Source organism: Salmo salar, chromosome 10 (assembly GCF_965601325.2).
Source record: "Salmo salar chromosome 10, fSalSal1, whole genome shotgun sequence".
NCBI classification, from domain to species: Eukaryota; Metazoa; Chordata; class Actinopteri; order Salmoniformes; family Salmonidae; genus Salmo; species Salmo salar.
The window spans coordinates 69,288,204-69,306,406 of record NC_138300.1 but is presented as its reverse complement, the minus strand read 5'-3'; the positions used below and the strand labels follow the sequence as shown (position 1 = coordinate 69,306,406).

The 18,203-nt window shown below is 41.3% G+C and overlaps 1 protein-coding gene across 3 annotated transcripts in view; it reads right to left on the bottom strand.

Moving 5' to 3' along the window:
* Positions 1-17,977, bottom strand: part of LOC106560721 (alanine and arginine rich domain containing protein) — a 164,778-nt gene extending 146,801 nt beyond the window's left edge. For 2 of the 3 annotated variants that reach the window (XM_082957124.1, XM_082957126.1), the window contains exons 1-3: positions 17,909-17,977; positions 16,290-16,604; positions 13,308-13,422 (exon numbers count right to left, since the gene is read on the bottom strand). In XM_082957124.1, the coding sequence (XP_082813250.1) occupies positions 13,308-13,422; positions 16,290-16,492 (318 nt within the window). In that variant the 5' untranslated portion in view covers positions 16,493-16,604; positions 17,909-17,977. The other variant, XM_082957125.1, reaches the window with a different exon arrangement.
* Between the last annotated feature and the right edge of the window lie 226 nt (positions 17,978-18,203).

Here is an 18,203-nt window from a genome sequence, read left to right as displayed (position 1 = left end):
TGGTTCAAAATAATTCATAGTTATGTTCAAATATCCTCTGTTTGTTCATGCGTTCAAGACACTATCCGAAGGGTGACGCACCCGACGCGTTTCGTGACAAAAAAAATCTAAATATTCCATTACCGTACTTCGAAGCATGTCAACCGCTGTTTAAAATCAATTTTTATGCGATTTTTCTCGTAAAAAAGCGATAATATTCCGACCGGGAAACCTTGTTTTCGTTCAAAGACGAAAAAATAAAAACATGGTGTCGGCTCGTGCACGCGCCCCCAGTCTCATTGTTCTCTGATCGACCACTATCCAAATGCGCTACTGTTTTTCAGCCTGGGCCTGCAAAGGCATCATTCCCCGTTCTGCCGCCTTCTGAGAGCCTATGGGAGCCATAGGAAGTGTCACGTTACAGCAGAGATCCTCAGTTTTCAATAAAGAGAGTGTAGAAGGCCAAGAAATGGTCAGAGAGGGCTCTTCCTGTAAGGAATCTTCTCAGGTTTTTGCCTGCCATATGAGTTCTGTTATACTCACAGATACCATTCAAACAGTTCTAGAAACTTTAGGGTGTTTTCTATCCAAATCAAACAATTCTATGCATATTCTAGTTTCTGGGCAGTAGTAATAACCAGATTAAATCGTACGTTTCTTACCCGGCCGTGCAAATACTGCCCCCTACCCTAGAGAGGTTAACAAAGCAAATGTGTAAAACGCTACCGAAGTTCTTTCAAAAAATGTAAAGAAAGCAATCCAATGTCATTTGTTGCCCAGACTTTTCTGCAAAGGACACTCAAGTCTTGAGAAAACAATACACTAATATTGCAGTTAGCCATGACAGCCTTTATAATAGAACACTTGTGACCACATACATCTACAGTTGAAGTAGGAAGTTTACATACACCTTAGCCAAATACATTTCAACTCAGTTTTTCACAATTCTTCACATTTAATCCCAGTAAAAATGCCCCGTCTTAGGTCATTTAGGATCACCACTTTATTTTAAGAATGTGAAATGTCAGAATAATAGTAGAGAGAATGATCTATTTCAGCTTTTATTTCTTTCATCACATTCCCAGTGGGTGAGAAGTTTACATACACTCAATTAGTATTTGGTAGCATTGCCTTTAAATGGTTTAACTTGGGTCAAACGTTTCAGGTAGCCTTCCACAAACTTCCCACACTAAGTTGGGTGAATTTTGGCCCATTCCTCCTGACAGAGCTGGTGTAACGGAGTCAGGTGTGTAGGCCTCCTTGCTCACACACACTTTTTCAGTTCTGCCCACAAATGTTCTATGGGATTGAGGTCAGGGCTTTGTGATGGCCACTCCAATACCTTGGCTTTGTTGTTCTTAACCTCTATGGGCTAGCGTCCCACCCGTGGTGCACTCCATCAACAGCAGGTGCATTTCAAGAGCGGCAAATTTGAATCCAAATAAATGTCAAAATTCAAATTTTTCAAACATACAACTATTTTACACCCTTTGAAAGAAACATCTCCTTAATCTAACCACGTTTTACGATTTCAAAAAGGTTTTACGGCGAAAGCATACATTTAGAGTATGTTAGGACAGTACATTTACAAGAGTTGTGTGTAATGTTTTGTCAATTCAAAGACAGGGTCACCAAAACCATAAAACCAGCTAAAATGATGCACTAACCTTTTACAATCTCCATCAGATGACACTCCTAGGACATTATGTTAGACAATGCATGCATTTTTAGTTCTATCAAGTTCATATTTATATCCAAAAACAGCGTTTTACTATGGCATTGATTTTGAGGAAATCGTTTCCCTCCAATAACCGGCAGTCAAGTCAGCGCCACAAATTAAATAATTAAAATTAGAAAACATTGGTAAAATATTATATTGTCATTTAAAGAATTATAGATTTACATCTCTTGAACGCAATCAACTTGCCAGATTTAAAAATAACCTTACTGGGAAATCACACTTTGCAATAATCTGAGCACTGCGCCCAGAAAAATACGCGTTGTGATACAGACTAGACGTCATGTTGGGGAGATCTAAAATCGAAAATACTATGTAAATAATCCATTACCTTTGATTCTCTTCATCAGATGTCACTTCCAGGTATCACAGGTCCATAACGAATGTAGTTTTGTTCAAAAAAGCTCATCATTTATGTCCAAAAATCTCCGTCTTGTTAGCACATGATCTAAGCCCGCCGGACTTCACTTCATGAACGAGGGGAAAAAATATATTTACGTTCGTTCAAACATGTCAAACGTTGTATAGCATAAATCATTAGGGCCTTTTTTAACCAGAACATGAATAATATTCAAGGTGGACGAATGCATTCTCTTTTATAACGTATTGGAACGAGGGTACCCAACATGAACTCGCGCGCCAGGTGTCTAATGGGCCATCATCGTTCCATGGCTCTTGTTCGGTCAGATCTCCCTCCAGAAGACTCAAAACACTTTGTAAAGGCTGGTGACATCTAGTGGAAGCAATAGGAAGTGCCAAAATATTCCTCAGCCCCTGTGTTTTTCAATGGCATAGGTTTAAAGGTAATACAACACATCAGGTATCCACTTCCTGTCAGAAAATGTCTCAGGGTTTTGCCTGCCAAATGAGTTCTGTTATACTCACAGACACCATTCAAACAGTTTTAGAAACTTTATAGAGTGTTTTCTATCCATATATAATAAGTATATGCATATTCTAGTTACTGGGTAGGATTAGTAACCAGATTAAATCGGGTCCATTTTTTTATCCAGCCGTGCAAATACTGCCCCCTAGCCCCAACAGGTTAAGCCATTTTGACACAACTTTGGAAGTATGCTTGGGGTCGTTGTCCATTTGGAAGACCCATTTACGACCAAGCTTTAACTTCCTGACTGATGTCTTGAGATGTTACTTCAATATATCCACGTAATTTTCCTGCCTCATGATGCCATCTATTTTGTGAAGTGCACCAGTCCCTCCTGCAGAAAAGCACCCCCATCACATGATGCTGCCACCCCCAAATCAAATCAAAGTTAATTTGTCACGTGCACTGAATACAACAGGTGTAGACCTTACAGTGAAATGCTTACTTACAGGCCCTAACCAATAGTGCAAAAAGGGTATTAGGTGAACAATAGGTAAATAAAGAAATAAAAAACAGTAAAAAGACCAGTAGTGAGGCTATATACAGTAGAGAGCCTACATACAGGCACCGGTTAGCCGGGCTGATTGAGGTAGTATGTACATATGGTTAAAGTGACTATGCATATATGATAAATAGAGAGTAGCAGCAGCATAAAAGAGGGGTTGGGGGGGACCCATGCCAAATCATGTCAGTCTCCTGAAGTGGAATAGGAGTTGTAGTGCCCTTTTCAACTGTCTTGGTGTGTTTGGACCATGATAGTTTGTTAATGAAAATAGCCCGGGAAGCCATTTGACTACCTGTTCAGGAGTCTTATGGCTTGGGGGTAAAAACTGTTGAGAAGCCTTTTTGTCCAAGACTTGTCACTCCGGTACCGCTTGCCATGTGGTAGTAGAGAGAACAGTCTATGACTGGGATGGCTGAGGTCTTTGACAATTTTTTAGGGCCTTCCACTGACACCTCCTGGTGTAGAGGTCCTGGGTGGCAGGCAGCTTAGCCCCAGTGACTGGGCCGTACACACTACCCTCAGCAGTGCCTTGCGGTCGGAGGTTGTTATTCTGGCACCACCCGGCCAGGTCTCTGACCTCCTCCCTGTAGGCCTCTGACCTCCTCCCTGTAGGCGGTCTCGTCATTGTCGGTGATCAGGCCTACCACTGTTGTGTCGTCTGCAAACTTGATGATGTTGGAGTCGTGCCTGGCCATGCAGTCATGGGTGAACAGGGAGTACAGGAGGGGACTGAGCACGCACCCCTGGGGGCTCCAGTGTTGAGGATCAGTGTGGCAGATGTGTTGTTGCCTACCCTTACCACCTGGGGGCAGCCCATCAGGAAGTCCAGGATCCAGTTGCAGAGGGAGGTGTTAAGTCCCAGGATCCTTAGCTAGGTGATGAGCTATGAGGGTACTATGGTGTTGAACGCTGAGCTGTAGTCAATGAATACCACTCTCACATAGGTGTTCCTTTTGTCCAGGTGGGAAAGGGCAGTGTGGAGTGCAATAGAGATTGCATCATCTGTGGATCTGTTTGGGCGGTATGCAAATTGGAGTGGGTCTAGGGTTTCTGGGAAAATGTGTTACCAGCCTTTCAAAACACTTAATGTCTACGGACGTGAGTGCTACGGGTCTGTAGTCATTTAGGCAGGTTGCCTTTGTGTTCTTGGGCACAGGGACTATGGTGGTCTGCTTGAAACATGTTGGTAGGGACAGGTTGAAAATGTCAATGAAGACAACTGCCAGTTGGTCAGCACATGCCCGGAGCACACGTCATGGTAATCTGTCTGGCTCCGCAGCCTTGTGTATGTTGACCTGTTTATAGGTCTTACACACGTCGGCTACGAAGAGCGTGATCACACAGTCATCCGGAACAGCTGATGCTCTCATGCACACCTCAATATTGCTTGCCTTGAAGAGAGCATAGAAGTGATTTAGCTCATCTGGGAGGCTCGTGTCACTGGGCAGCTTCCGGCTGTGCTTCCCTTTGTAGTCTGTAATAGTTAGCAAGCCCTGCCCTATAAGACGAGTGTCGGAGCTGGTGTAATACGATTCAATTGAAGCCCTGTATTGATGCTTTGCCTGTTTGATGGTTCGTCGAAGGGCATAGCAGGATTTCTTATAAGCTTCCGGGTCAGAGTCCCAAACCTTGAAAGTGGCAGCTCTACCCTTCAACACAATGCGAATGTTGCCTGTAATCCATGGCTTCTGGTTGGGGTATGTACCTACAGTCGCTGTGGGGACGACGTCCTCAATACACTTATTGATAAAGCCAGTGACTGATGTGGCGTACTCCTCAATGCCATCGGAAGAATCCCGGAACATGTTCCAGTCTGTGCTAGCAAAACAGTCCTGCAGTTTAGCATCCACTTCACCTGACCACTTTTTTTATAGACTAGTGCTTCTCACAAATCACTGGTGCTTCCATACATGAAGGGAACATTTCGGCATTTGCTGTATGGTTAGTGAGAAAGTCCATATTGCAAATGTACGGTCCCTTACTAGACGTCCACGAACGTTTGTAAAATTCGCGGACGGCGTCGGGCCGTGCACCGGGGCCGGATCTTCCGGAAAGTCATCGAACGGAGTCTCTTGGACATCTGCTTTCCGTTTTATAAAACTTTCAAATGTTGGTCATTTCTCACCTGTCCCGGATTATACCACAGGAGGGCGAATGGAATCATATTGCAAATGTAACAAACATCACCAATCACGACGTGGCCTTTGCTCCTAAACGGAAAAGACTTCGAAGACGAAACTTGGTGAGCATTAGTTTGGCATAATGGGCAGTTGGCCCCGAACAAGATGGAGTCGAGGCCTCAACGCTTTTTGAGTTAAGGCCATTTTTCTGGGATTAAAGGTCAAAAATTAAAATAGAGCGCTAATTTGACCGCTTCACGTCAAAGTACATGAGCCTACGGTGTCAGGAAAAAAAGAACCAGACATTTATCATTTAAGAGAAATCGTACAATGTACAATTGGTGATATTCAAAAAAATGATTTTTTTTTTTTTTTAACGATACAGATCCAGTTGCAGCGTGTTCAGATGAATCCGTTAAGGCAGGTTTCGGAGCTCTGTGAGATTTCTGTGATTTTCTGAAACAACACGCACTCGTTCAACCCTCTGTAAATAAGTCAGAGGGTTTAACGTAAAGACTTAAAACTCAATATTCTATAAGAGCCTAACCCAAGGAGGATATGTGTTCACTTTCATCTTCCTGTGTCAACCAGAAGTGCCTTAAAATGGTGTCATAGGGACTGTTTCGAAGGGTTAAAAAAAGTCAGATCTTTCCACAACTTCATGTGTGTGATCAGGCAACCCTCATGAACTGTAAATCAGTCATTTATCCCATCAGATGTCAAAGAAAGGCTCTCACACACACACACAGCAAGGATGGAGTGACACAGTGCGGTGCTTAAAGACACACAGAGCCTGCAATGGCATTACCATTATCTCTAGGCTGTGCCGAGTTCAACGAGATGCCCCGCTTGACCGTAGCTCGCTCGGTCTGAGCGCAGCGACCGTGAGAAAAAGTAGGCCCAAAAATGAAGCCTGGCCCTAAATTTCAAGTGCTTTTGGGTGACAGCGAGAGAACCGATAGGGTTAGAAGCACAATTCGACCTCAGGAATGTTCCTGAGGTCCTCCCGGGCTGTGCAAGCCTAACCTTGACCATGTGGCATTAACCATTAACAGTTAAAAGAAGGTGTTTACATCAAAAGGTTTGCAATGACTTCTCTCCCCATAGGAATACATTGCCTATTCCCCTTAATTCAACCTGAAGCCTATGTGAGTTATGAATGCCTTATGAACCTGTCTTCCATGACATACCATCAGGCCACTATGAGGTCTACCTGTGTCGATTCTAAGCTTCCTGGAGCACCCGGAAGTGGTTAAAAACACCCTAAAAGTGTTTTTCTATAACCAGCCTGCAGTTTGTGAAAATCACTGCATTCAACCCTATGTAGATCAGTCAATTCTTAACGTAAAGACTTTAAACTCAGGATTCTGTAATAGCATACCCCAATCAGGATATGTGTTTACTTTCAGCTTCCTGTGCCAACCGGAAGTGCCTTCAATATGGGTCACAGGGGCTGTTTCGAAGGGTTAACCTCTCTGGGCTAGGCGGGACGAATTCGTCCCACCTACTCAACAGCCAGTTGAATCCCGTGGCGCGTTATTCAAATACCTTAGAAATGTTACTACTTCAATTTCTCAAACATATGACTATTTTACAGCATTTTAAAGACAAGACTCTCGTTAATCTAACCACACTGTCCGATTTCAAAAAGGCTTTACAACGAAAGCAAAACATTAGATTATGTCAGCAGAGTACCCAGCCAGAAATAATCAGACACCCATTTTTCAAGCTAGCATATAATGTCACATAAACCCAGAAGACAGCTAAATGCAGCACTCACCTTTGATGATCTTCATCAGATGACAACCCTCCGGTGAATTTACTAAATTACTCACGATAAACGTTCACAAAAAGCATAACAATTATTTTAAGAATTATAGATACAGAACTCCTTTGTGCAATCGAGGTGTCCGATTTTAAAATAGCTTTTCGGTGAAAGCACATTTTGCAATATTCTCAGTAGATAGCCCAGCCATCACGGCTAGCTATTTAGACACCCACCAAGTTTAGCCCTGACCAAAGTCAGATTTACTATTACAAAAGTTTGATTACCTTTGATGTTCTTCGTCAGAATGCACTCCCAGGACTTCTACTTCAATAACAAATGTTGGTTTGGTCCAAAATAATCCATCGTTATATCCAAATAGCGGCGTTTTGTTCGTGCGTTCTAGACACTATCCGAAGTGTAAATAAGGGTCACGAGCATGGCGCAATTCGTGACAAAAAAAAAATCGAAATATTCCATTACCGTACTTCGAAGCATGTCAACCGCTGTTTAAAATCAATTTTTATGCCATTTTTCTCGTAAAAAAGCGATAATATTCCGACCGGGAATCTGCGTTTAGGTAAACAGAGGAAAGAAAACAAAGCATTCGGTCGACGCGGGCACGCGCCTGAGTCTCACAGTACTGTAACCAGCCACTACCCAAACGCGCTACTTTTTTTCAGCCAGAGCCTGCAAAGCCACGATTCAGCTTTTTGCCGCCTTCTGAGAGCCTATGGGAGCCGTAAGAAGTGTCACGTTATAGCAGAGATCCTCAGTCTTCAATAAACAGAGGCAAGAAGAACGACACCTTGTCAGACAGGCCACTTCCTGCATGAAATCTTCTCAGGTTTTTGCCTGCCATATGAGTTCTGTTATACTCACAGACACCATTCAAACAGTTTTAGAAACTTTAGGGTGTTTTCTATCCAAAGCCAATAATTATATGCATATTCTAGTTACTGGGCAGGAGTAGTAACCAGATTAAATCGGGTACGTTTTTTATCCAGCCGTGTCAATACTGCCCCCTAGCCCTAACAGGTTAAAAAAGTCAGATCATTTCAAAACTTCATATGTGTGACTAGGTAACCCTCGTGAACTGTAAATCAGTCATTTATCCCATCAGATTTGTAAAAAAAAAAAAACACACACACAGCTAGGACATAGTGACACAGTGTGGGGCTTAGAGATATACAGTGCCTGCAATAGTTACCTTCGTTCGAACGATCAAAGAACCGTCAGACCTAGATCTCTGAAAAACTTTAGAAACCTGTTCTAGAGCTCAAGTCGATAGTGCACGGTGAGTTATGTGGCTCGAGAAAAAGCCTGGTACATTTGCAATATGTTGAATTCATTTTGACCATCACGAAAATGGCGACATTTAGAAATGTCCCAGAGTCGCAAGACTAGGTGCATTGAAACCGCCTCGGCCCATAGAGACGGACCCCAACGTTTCTGTCCGATAGCTCATTCAAGGTCCCTGTAGCAACGCCCGGAAAAAGTGGATTTTCAGCACCAATTAAGGTCGTTGCTCGGGCACCGAATGACCTATCGAGCCAAAACTTGGGATTCGGGGGTCGCCTCACATAGGCCTACACATAATGTCAGAGCTGGACCCGCAGCTAGAACGTAACTATGTGTTTTATGGTTTTTTATAGTTTAAACTGAAGGCGCTGTGAATTATGGGCCTGCTCTGACATATGTTATAGTTGGCTTCTAAACGAGTTGGAAAAAGTGGATTTGGTGTCAGATGGTATCAGTTTGGTGTCAGAATGACATCTAATTGACTGATGGACGCTGACTTGCTGGGTGACGAGCAATGGAGAGGAACCACAGTCACTGCCCGGCCATCCCGAGTTCATCGGGCCAGTCATTTTTGCATTTCTGCAGTTTTTTTGAGCATGTCAAATTCGTGATGGTAATGGTCATTTTGGACGTTTTTCAAACGGACAAACATCCTGATTTGGCACATTCAATACTTTCATACATGTATAATTGACAAAAAAATTCTTGGACATTTCATTTGGACATTTCTAATGGCATTTGGCAAAAAAAATGAAAAGTCACTGTTGACTTCCTATGAAATCATATTCCAAATGCACAAAACATATGCCTTATGTACAAGCAAAAACAAACAAAAAAATGATGTCAATAAAATATGTCAAAAGTATGTTCATACAGCTCTTATACATGTGTAATTGACAACAACAAAAAATCTAACATTTCAAAAAACGGTCCAGAAAGCACTTTAAGGGGGTGATAAGTTTTCAAATAAAAAAATACTTTTTTCAAAATTTGACTCTTGGGGGTTGACTTGTGTTATATTTGCAATAAGAAAATCCACGGTGCAGCGCGCTCGCCATCTATAGGATTTTTGGGGTGTGACACTTGGCATTTGCCATATGAAATTTGCAATATGATTTGGATGAATGTGGACCAAATTGGGTGGTATTGGCATTAGGGTGAATGATTCGTGCGGTGCCAATATGTTCCCATTCATTTTTGTCCATTTCATGGGGGTCTTCCCTTAATACTTTAATTGTTGCTTGTAAGCAGGAATCAGGAGGATAGAATTGTGGTCGGATTTACCAAATGGAGGGCGAGGGAGAGCTTTGTACACGTCTCTGTGTGTGGAGTACAGGTGATCTAGAATTTCTCTCTCTCTGGTTGCACATTTAACATGTTGAAAGAAATGAGGTAGAACTGATTTAAGTTTCCCTGCATTAAAGTCCCCGGACACTAGGAGTGCAGCCTCTGGGTGAGCGGTTTCCTGTTTTCTTATTTCCTTAACCTGTTATGGATAGGGGGCAGTATTTTCACGGCCGGATAAAAAACGTACCCGATTTAATCTGATTATTACTCCTGCCCAGAAACTAGAATATGCATATAATTATTAGCTTTGGATAGAAAACACTCCAAAGTTTCTAAAACTGTTTGAATGGTGTCTGTGAGTATAACAGAACTCATTTGGCAGGCCAAAACCTGAGAAGATTCCTTACAGGAAGTGCCCTCTCTGACCATTTCTTGGCCTTCAACACTCTCTTTATTGAAAACTGAGGATCTCTGCTCTAACGTGACACTTCCTACGGCTCCCATAGGCTCTCAGAAGGCGGCAGAACGGTGAATGATGACTCTGCTGTCTCTGGCTGAAAAACAGTAGCGCATTTGGATAGTGGTCGTTCTGAGAACAATCAGACTGGGGGCCGCATGCACGAGCCGACACCATGTTTTTATTTTCAGTCTTTGAACGAAAACAACGACTCCCGGTCGGAATATTATCGCTTTCTTACGAGAAAAATCGCATAAAAATTGATTTTAAACAGCGTTTGACATGCTTCGAAGTACGGTAATGGAATATTTTGAATTTTTTTGTCACGAAAAGTGTCGGGCCCGTCACCCTTCGGATAGTGTCTTGAACGCACAACAGAACGCCGCTATTTGGATTTAACTATGGATTATTTGGAACCAAACCAACATTTGTTATTGAAGTAGAAGTCCCGGGAGTGCATTCTGACGAAGAACAGCAAAGGTAATCCAATTTTTCTTATAGTAAATTTGAGTTTGGTGAGGGCTAAACTTGGTGGGTGTCAAAATAGCTAGCCCGTGATGGCGAGCTATCTACTCAGAATATTGCAAAATGTGCTTTCACCGAAAAGCTATTTTAAAATCGGACATAGCGATTGCATAAAGGAGTTCAGTATCTATAATTCTTAAAATAATTGTTATGTTTTTTGTGAACGTTTATCGTGAGTAATTTAGTAAATTCACCGGAAGTTTCGGTGGGAATGCTAGTTCTGAACGTCACATGCTAATGTAAAAAGCTGTTTTTTTATTATTTCTGGATGGGTACTCTGCTGACATAATCTAATGTTTTGCTTTCGCTGTAAAGCCTTTTTGAAATCGGACAGTGTGGTTAGATAAAGGAGAGTCTTGTCTTTAAAATGGTGTAAAATAGTCATATGTTTGAAAAATTTAAGTTCTCGGATTTTCGAGAACTTCGTATTTCGCGCCACGCCCATCATTGGATATTGGAGCAGGTGTTCCGCTAGCGGAACGTCTAGATGTAAGAGGTTAAACAGCTGACTGAATGCGGTCTTAGTGCCAGCATCCGTCTAACTCTCTAGGCAAGTAGTGTGGTCTGCAATTTATCACAAGATACTCTACTTCAGGCGAGCAAAATCTAGAGACTTCCTTAGATTTCGTGCACCAGCTGTGGTTTATGAATATGCACAGACTGTGTGCTGTTCTATCTTGCCGGTGCAGAGTACATCCCACTAGCTGAATATCCATGTCATAATTCAGCCACGATTCCATGAAAACTGTAATATCTTATGTTTTGATGTCCCGTTGGTAGGATATTCATGATCGTATCTCGTCTGATTTATTGTCCAATGATTGCACGTTGGCGAGTAATATTGACGTAACGGCAGCTTTCCCACTCGCTTTCTGCGGGTCCTAACGAGGCACCCCGCTCTGTGTCTTCTGTACCTGCGTCTCTTCCTCTTGCAAATAACTTGGATGTTGGCCTTGTTGGGTTTTCGGAGAATGCCCTGTGCGTCCTGCATGTTGAAGAAAAAAATCTTTGTCTAATCCGAGGTGAGTGATCGCTATCTTGATATCCAGAAGCTCTTTTTTGCCTCAAGATACGGTTGCAGAAACATTATGTACAAAATAAGTTACAAATAACACTATCACAATTCCAGTGGGTCTGTCTCCTAGAGATGAACGTACTTTGGTGCGAAAAGTGCAAATGAATCCCAGAACAACAGCAAAGGATCTTGTGAAGATGCTGGAGGAAACAGGTACAAAATAATCTATATCTACAGTAAAACGAGTCCTAGATCAACATAACCTGAAAGGCCGCTCAGCAAGGAAGAGGCCACTGCTCCAAAACTGCCATAAAAAAAGCCAGACTACGGTTTGCAACTGCACATGGGGACAAAGATCGTACTTTTTGGAGAAATGTCCTCTGGTCTGATGGGGGAAAAAAATATAACTGTCTGGCCATAATGACCATCGTTGTGTTTGGAGGAAAAAGGGGGATTCTTGCAAGCCGAAGAACACCATCCCAACCGAATTTTTACTCTGATTAAATGTCAGGAATTGTGAAAAACTGAGTTTAAATGCATTTGGCTAAGGTGTATGTAAACTTCCGACTTCAACTGTATATACTGTATTCTATTCTACAGTATTTAGTCAATGCCACTCTGACATTGCTCACCCTAATATTTATACATTTCTAAATTCCATTATTTTACATCTAAATTGTGTATTGTTGTGGGTTGTTAGATACTACTGCACTTTTGGAGCTCGGAACACAAGCATTTCATTACACCTGCAATAACATCTGCTAAATATGTGCACGTGACCAATAAAATTTGATGTATGTCAAAACTGTAACTCGGCCACTCAGGAACATTCACTGTCTTCTTGGTAAGCAACTCCAGTCTAGACTTGGCTTTTTAGGTTATTGTCCTGCTGAAAAGTGAACTCATCTCCCAATGTCTATTCAAAAGCAGACATCCAGGTTTTCCTCTTGGATTTTGCCTGTGCTTAGTTCCATTCCATTTCTTTTTTATCCTGAAAAACTCCGTAGTCCTGAACAATTACAAGAATACGCACAAAATGATGCAGCCACCACTTTGAAAATATGGAGAGCGGTACTCATTAATGTGTTGTATTGGATTTGCCCCAAACATAACACTATGTATTTAGGACAAAAAGTGAATTGCTTTGGCACATTTTTTTGCCTTGTTGCAAACAGGATGCATGTTTTGGAATATTTGTATTCTGTACAGGCTACCTTCTTTTCACTCTGTCAATTAGGTTAGCGTTGTGGAGCAACTATACTGTTGTTGATCCATCCTCAGTTCTCTCCCTTCACAGCCATTAAACTCGAACTGTTTTAAAAAGTCACCATTGGCCTCATGGTGAAATTCATGGGAGGTTTCCTTCCTCTCCGGCAACTGAGTTAGGAAGGACACCTGTATCTTTGTAGTGACTCCATTTTAAAATAAGCAAAATGTGGAACAAGTCAAGGGGTGTGAATACTTTCTGAATGCACTGTATCTAAATGCAAATCAAATTGTGCTTGAAAGGAAAGATTCACTTCCCAGTGTGACCTAATGAATACCAGGTGTAAATGTATATGGAAGACTCACAGGTAATACATAAGAATTAGGCTACACATAAGCCTATCATCTCAGCAACATGTCTGAATTGAGATGGCCAATCAACTATCATATTCTATCCTCACATCGTTTTGAAAAATGCTGGATTCTTCCATCCACTTACAAAACAAAAATAGGACACAGTACCTTCATCAACGGGGATCTGTTTTGATTGTCGCATAGGTTGAGCTTGGCTTTGCTCTCAACCAGGAACTGGACCACGTCTGTATGTCCATTGGCACAGGCAATGTGAAGTGCTGTTCTGAAATGTGAACAAGGGTGACATAAGTGGCAAACAGTCCTTTGGCCCTCCATTTCAAGTCATTGCATCACAATTTCTGGTTGCACTGGTGCGAGTTGCACATTCTACCTAGTCCCCATCAAATCAAAACAACTTATTATTAAGAGGATAAAACCTTGAATTTGTTCAACAGTAAAGTGCATTATCCTCCTGTAAAGTGCATTATGATTCCTGTAATAAAAAAAGTGTCTGTCCTGCCACTGTGCATGCCTGTTTCGTTGCCCCTCACTCTCTCTCCCCCCTCGTGTGCCCCTCGTGATTGCATAACATTTCAAAATGTTATTCCAGGAAAAAAAACACCTTTGGAAGCAACTAAAAGTCCATATTAAAGAGGAGGGTCTCAGCTTTGTGTAGGAATAAATATACTGAGCTCAAACCACATTAATTTACAATCGAGATATTTGATATGGCTTTCAAATAGGAAATTGCACATCGGCAATCGCGAGTGTACTAGGTCTCATTGCAAAGTTTTTTTTAAGGATATTACATGCCTACTAGCAGTTTATAATTGTTTTATTTAACTAAGCAAGTAAGTTAAGAACAAATTCTTATTTACAATGACAGCCTACCAGAAGGCAAAAGGCCTCCTGCGTGGATGGGGGCTGGGATTAAAAATAAAAAATGTAATAAAAATATAGGACAAAACACACATCTCGACAAGAGACACCACAACACTACATAAAGAGAGTAGTAAGAGTAAGTGTTATATTTAGAGTAAACGATCTAGCTAATGTGTTGAGTTTCCACTCCTAAGGTGGTGAATTAGCACATATTGAATTAGGCCTATAAATATTATTAGTGCACATAAAGATGAAGGCAAATAAATCTATTGAACCAAAAAATCTGAAAATTCTGGAGCCCTATTTTGAGAGTAAAATACAGCCTAATTGTCAACCCAAAATTCAAGACAATCACTGGATTAGGTTGCATATGAAACTATTTTGAATCATGCACTTCTGCTTGGACATGATATTCAATACATAAATAAATCTCAAAAGTATATTACACTTCTTAATAAAGCATTGTGAATGACTATAATGAATTTATAAGATGATTAAAATGTATTATATTGTGCGACGCTGCAGATTTTTTACTTTTTGGTGTGCCACCAAAGTATGGGCTGGTGCCACCAACTGAAAAAGTAGGGGAAAATGTTAGTCTGGAGCCCTGCAAAAGCCACGAAATGTTGTCACTCCAGCTTGATTTGTAGCTACACTTAGGCTACACCATGCACGTATAAAGTGGTTTAAAGTTAAGAACACAAAGCAACAAGAGTGAATGAAAGAGAGCATCTTTTATACAACCTCATACAAGTTATTTATATTTTCTCACACACACACACACACACACACACACACACACACACACACACACACACACACACACACACACACACACACACACACACACACACACACACACGTTCAAAAGTTTGGACTAACTTAGTAATGTCCTTGTTTTTTAAAGAAAAGCACATTTTTTTGTCCCTTAAAATAACATCAAATTGATCAGAAAAACAGTGTAGACATTGTTAATGTTGCAAATTACTATTGTAGCTGGAAAGAGCAGATTTTTTATGGAATATCTACAAGGGACCCATTATCAGCAAGCATCACTCCTGTATTCCAATGGCACGTTGTGTTAGTTAATTCAAGTTTATCATTTTAAAAGGCTAATCGATCATTAGAAAACCCTTTTGCAATTATGTTAGCACAGCTGAAAACTGTTGTGCTGATTAAAGCAGCAATAAAACTGGCCTTCTTTCAACTTAGTTGAGTTTCTGGAGCATCAGCATTTGTGGGTTCAATTACAGGCTCAAAATGGCCAGAAACAAAGCACTTTCTTCTGAAACTCATCAGTCTATTATTTTTCTGAGAAATGAAGGCTATTCCATGCAAGAAATTGCAAAGAAACTGAAGATCTCGTACAACGTTGTGTACTACTCCCTTCACAGAATAGCGCAAGCTGGCTCTAACCAGAATAGAAAGAGTGGGAGGCCCCGGTGCACAACTGAGCAAGAGGACCTGTACATTAGTGTCTACTTTGAGAAACAGACGCCACACAAGTCCTCAACTTGCAGCTCCATTAAATAGTACCCGCAAAACACCAGTCTCAACGTCAACAGTGAATTGGCAACTCCGGGATGCTGGCCTTCTAGGCAGAGTTCCTCTCTCCAGTGTCTGTGTTCTTTTGCCCATCTTAATCTTTTTATTGGCCAGTCTGAGATACAGCTTTATCTTTGCAACTCTGCCTAGAAGGCCAGCATCCCGGAGTCACCTCTTCACTGTTGACGTTTTTATATTTGAGATTCTTTAAAGTAGCCACCCTTTACCTTGATGACAGCTTTACACTCAATGTAAAAGCAACAGTACATTTTCATATTTTGGCCATTATACTTTGATTTGGTTTTATCCAAATATCATCCAATTTCATGAAAAACATGATTTTGACTGTTCAAAAATAGCATATAAAGGATAAACTGTTCTGCCTGCTGCAAGCACAGGGACATGGATAGAAGTATCCTAAAGCTTAAGGACAGTGACAGAACGGGTTTGCTAGAGCTAGCCTACTGAAATAGGGTGGCAGTATGAGTAAGTAGTCTAAGTAGCCTCATCTGGTATCTGTGGCACGAGGTACCTTGATCTACAAATTCACCCCCTGCCCTGGACAGAACGGTAGTCTATCGCAGGTTGGTAGAGACTGGAGAAGTCATACTCCAACACTTGTCACACATACAGTACATTACACAAGGACTGTCTAAGTACAGACCTCAGAAAGTAACAGTGGCAATACCAGCTACTAACTGGTAATAGTCTCATCTTTCATACCTGTTCTCCTTATCAAGCTGATTGATGTCATTCTTCTTGGCCAGCTGCTTCAGTTTGGCCAAGTCACCCCCATAAGCAGCCTTGTGTACCTTTCCAAGGTCCTTCTCCTTCAAGTCATAGCCCACAGACAGCACACTCCCAGTGTCCGAGGTGTTAGGTGAGAATCCTTTCTTTTTCTTGGTGAAGTTGAATATCTTCTTCATTGTATATGGTGGTTGCCCAGATGACAGTTAGCAGACTGCATTGCCTTTGGCCTTCACTACCTAACACTGAGGTGCCGCCGGGGGATCACCACAGCAGGCGTCTTTCCCATCCCTAAAAATAAAGCCCAGCAAATCGGATTAAATCATGTCAAAGTCGAGAGAAGGTTGCTGCTGCACCATCGCCGTTGCAAAGACTGAGACGAAGAACTCGCATCAAACGTACTGTATATAGCTACAGTACATTTCAGTTCAATTAGCAGCTAAAAAGCCATAGCGATTTTTGGTGCATGGGTTGTCATTAATAGGTCACCATATTGGTCTTCAGATTATGCTTATTTGTATGCTGCATACGATTTGACAGGAGATCGTAGTACACATTGGCCATGACAAATAAATGTACTGCTAAAATAATACGATAATGGCATCGTGCACAACAACACAGTTGATATATTCTATAACCAAGGCTAGCTAGCTAACGTTAGCTAACAGCTGGATATAAGATTGTGGTTACACACGCTCAAGATGTCATGTGACGTTGACAGATCAAGCATATAGATCCGTCCTTATCTTGACTAGTAACTTTAGTAGAATATCAAAACACCAATATTAACATAACATTTTTCAACCGGCATTAAGCCATATTAAAAGAGCATGGCTTGCAGGAAGATAATTCACTAGAACCGATGTTATTTTGGATGGCTCACTCGCTCACTGTCATTACAGTCAGGAAGGAACGTTGATCCAGTCTGTTACCAAGGCGGCTATCCACAAATATCAGCAACAAGTATCAGAAAAACAATGTTACGTCCATGTTCAAATTATAATATTTTTGTTCATTTCACATGAGCAAATATTACATATCTAGCAATTTCAAGTCGATTCATACAGTTTTAACACATAATAACATTCAATCAGGTAAAAACCGATTCACACTTTTTTCCTGGGGTCTAAAGAAGCAATTCAGTTGGCTAGTTAACTATGCAAACTATCATTAACGCGTTACCAAGCCGTAATCGCACCCAAAGTCGTCACCTCCCAAACGTGCAGCAACCGCGACTTTTACATTAGTAACGGAGTCAGCACAGGCAAAGCAAAAATGTTAGATGAATCCGGTAGTTGGTCCCAAGCTAAATCAATAAATTACATTATTGTTTTGTGCTACTAAGGTAGCTAAACAACCTACAATTAACAAGCTAACGTTAGCTAGTTCCGAGAGAGAAGTGATTGTAAAAAAATGTATATCTACAGTAGCTAGCTAGGTAGTTACTGGTTAGCTAATGTGTATTTAGTTAGCAGACTGCCCTGCGCGCTATCGTGGCTGTTGCATGTTAGCTGGAATTAATTTCACTACAAAATTTGCATGCAGAAAAAAGGTCTAATTTAGATAGTTAGCTAGCTTGATAGACACAAAATGACCTGTTGATCGCTCCTGCTACCAGCTGCTTCTTCTTCTTCTTTGGGATTGGGTTTGCGGACCGCAGCCAACTGAAATTTGCATACAACGCCACCTACTGTACAAAATCATGAATTTCCATGTTTCTTGACATCGTTTCTCGTCGGGTGATTGGTTGAGCTTTCGTGAGTGCGTGATGTCACAAATATGCTCTACCAAGGCGTCTGTTTACATTTTACATTTACATTTTAGTCATTTAGCAGACACTCTTATCCAGAGCGACTTGCAAATTGATGCATTCACCTTATGATATCCAGT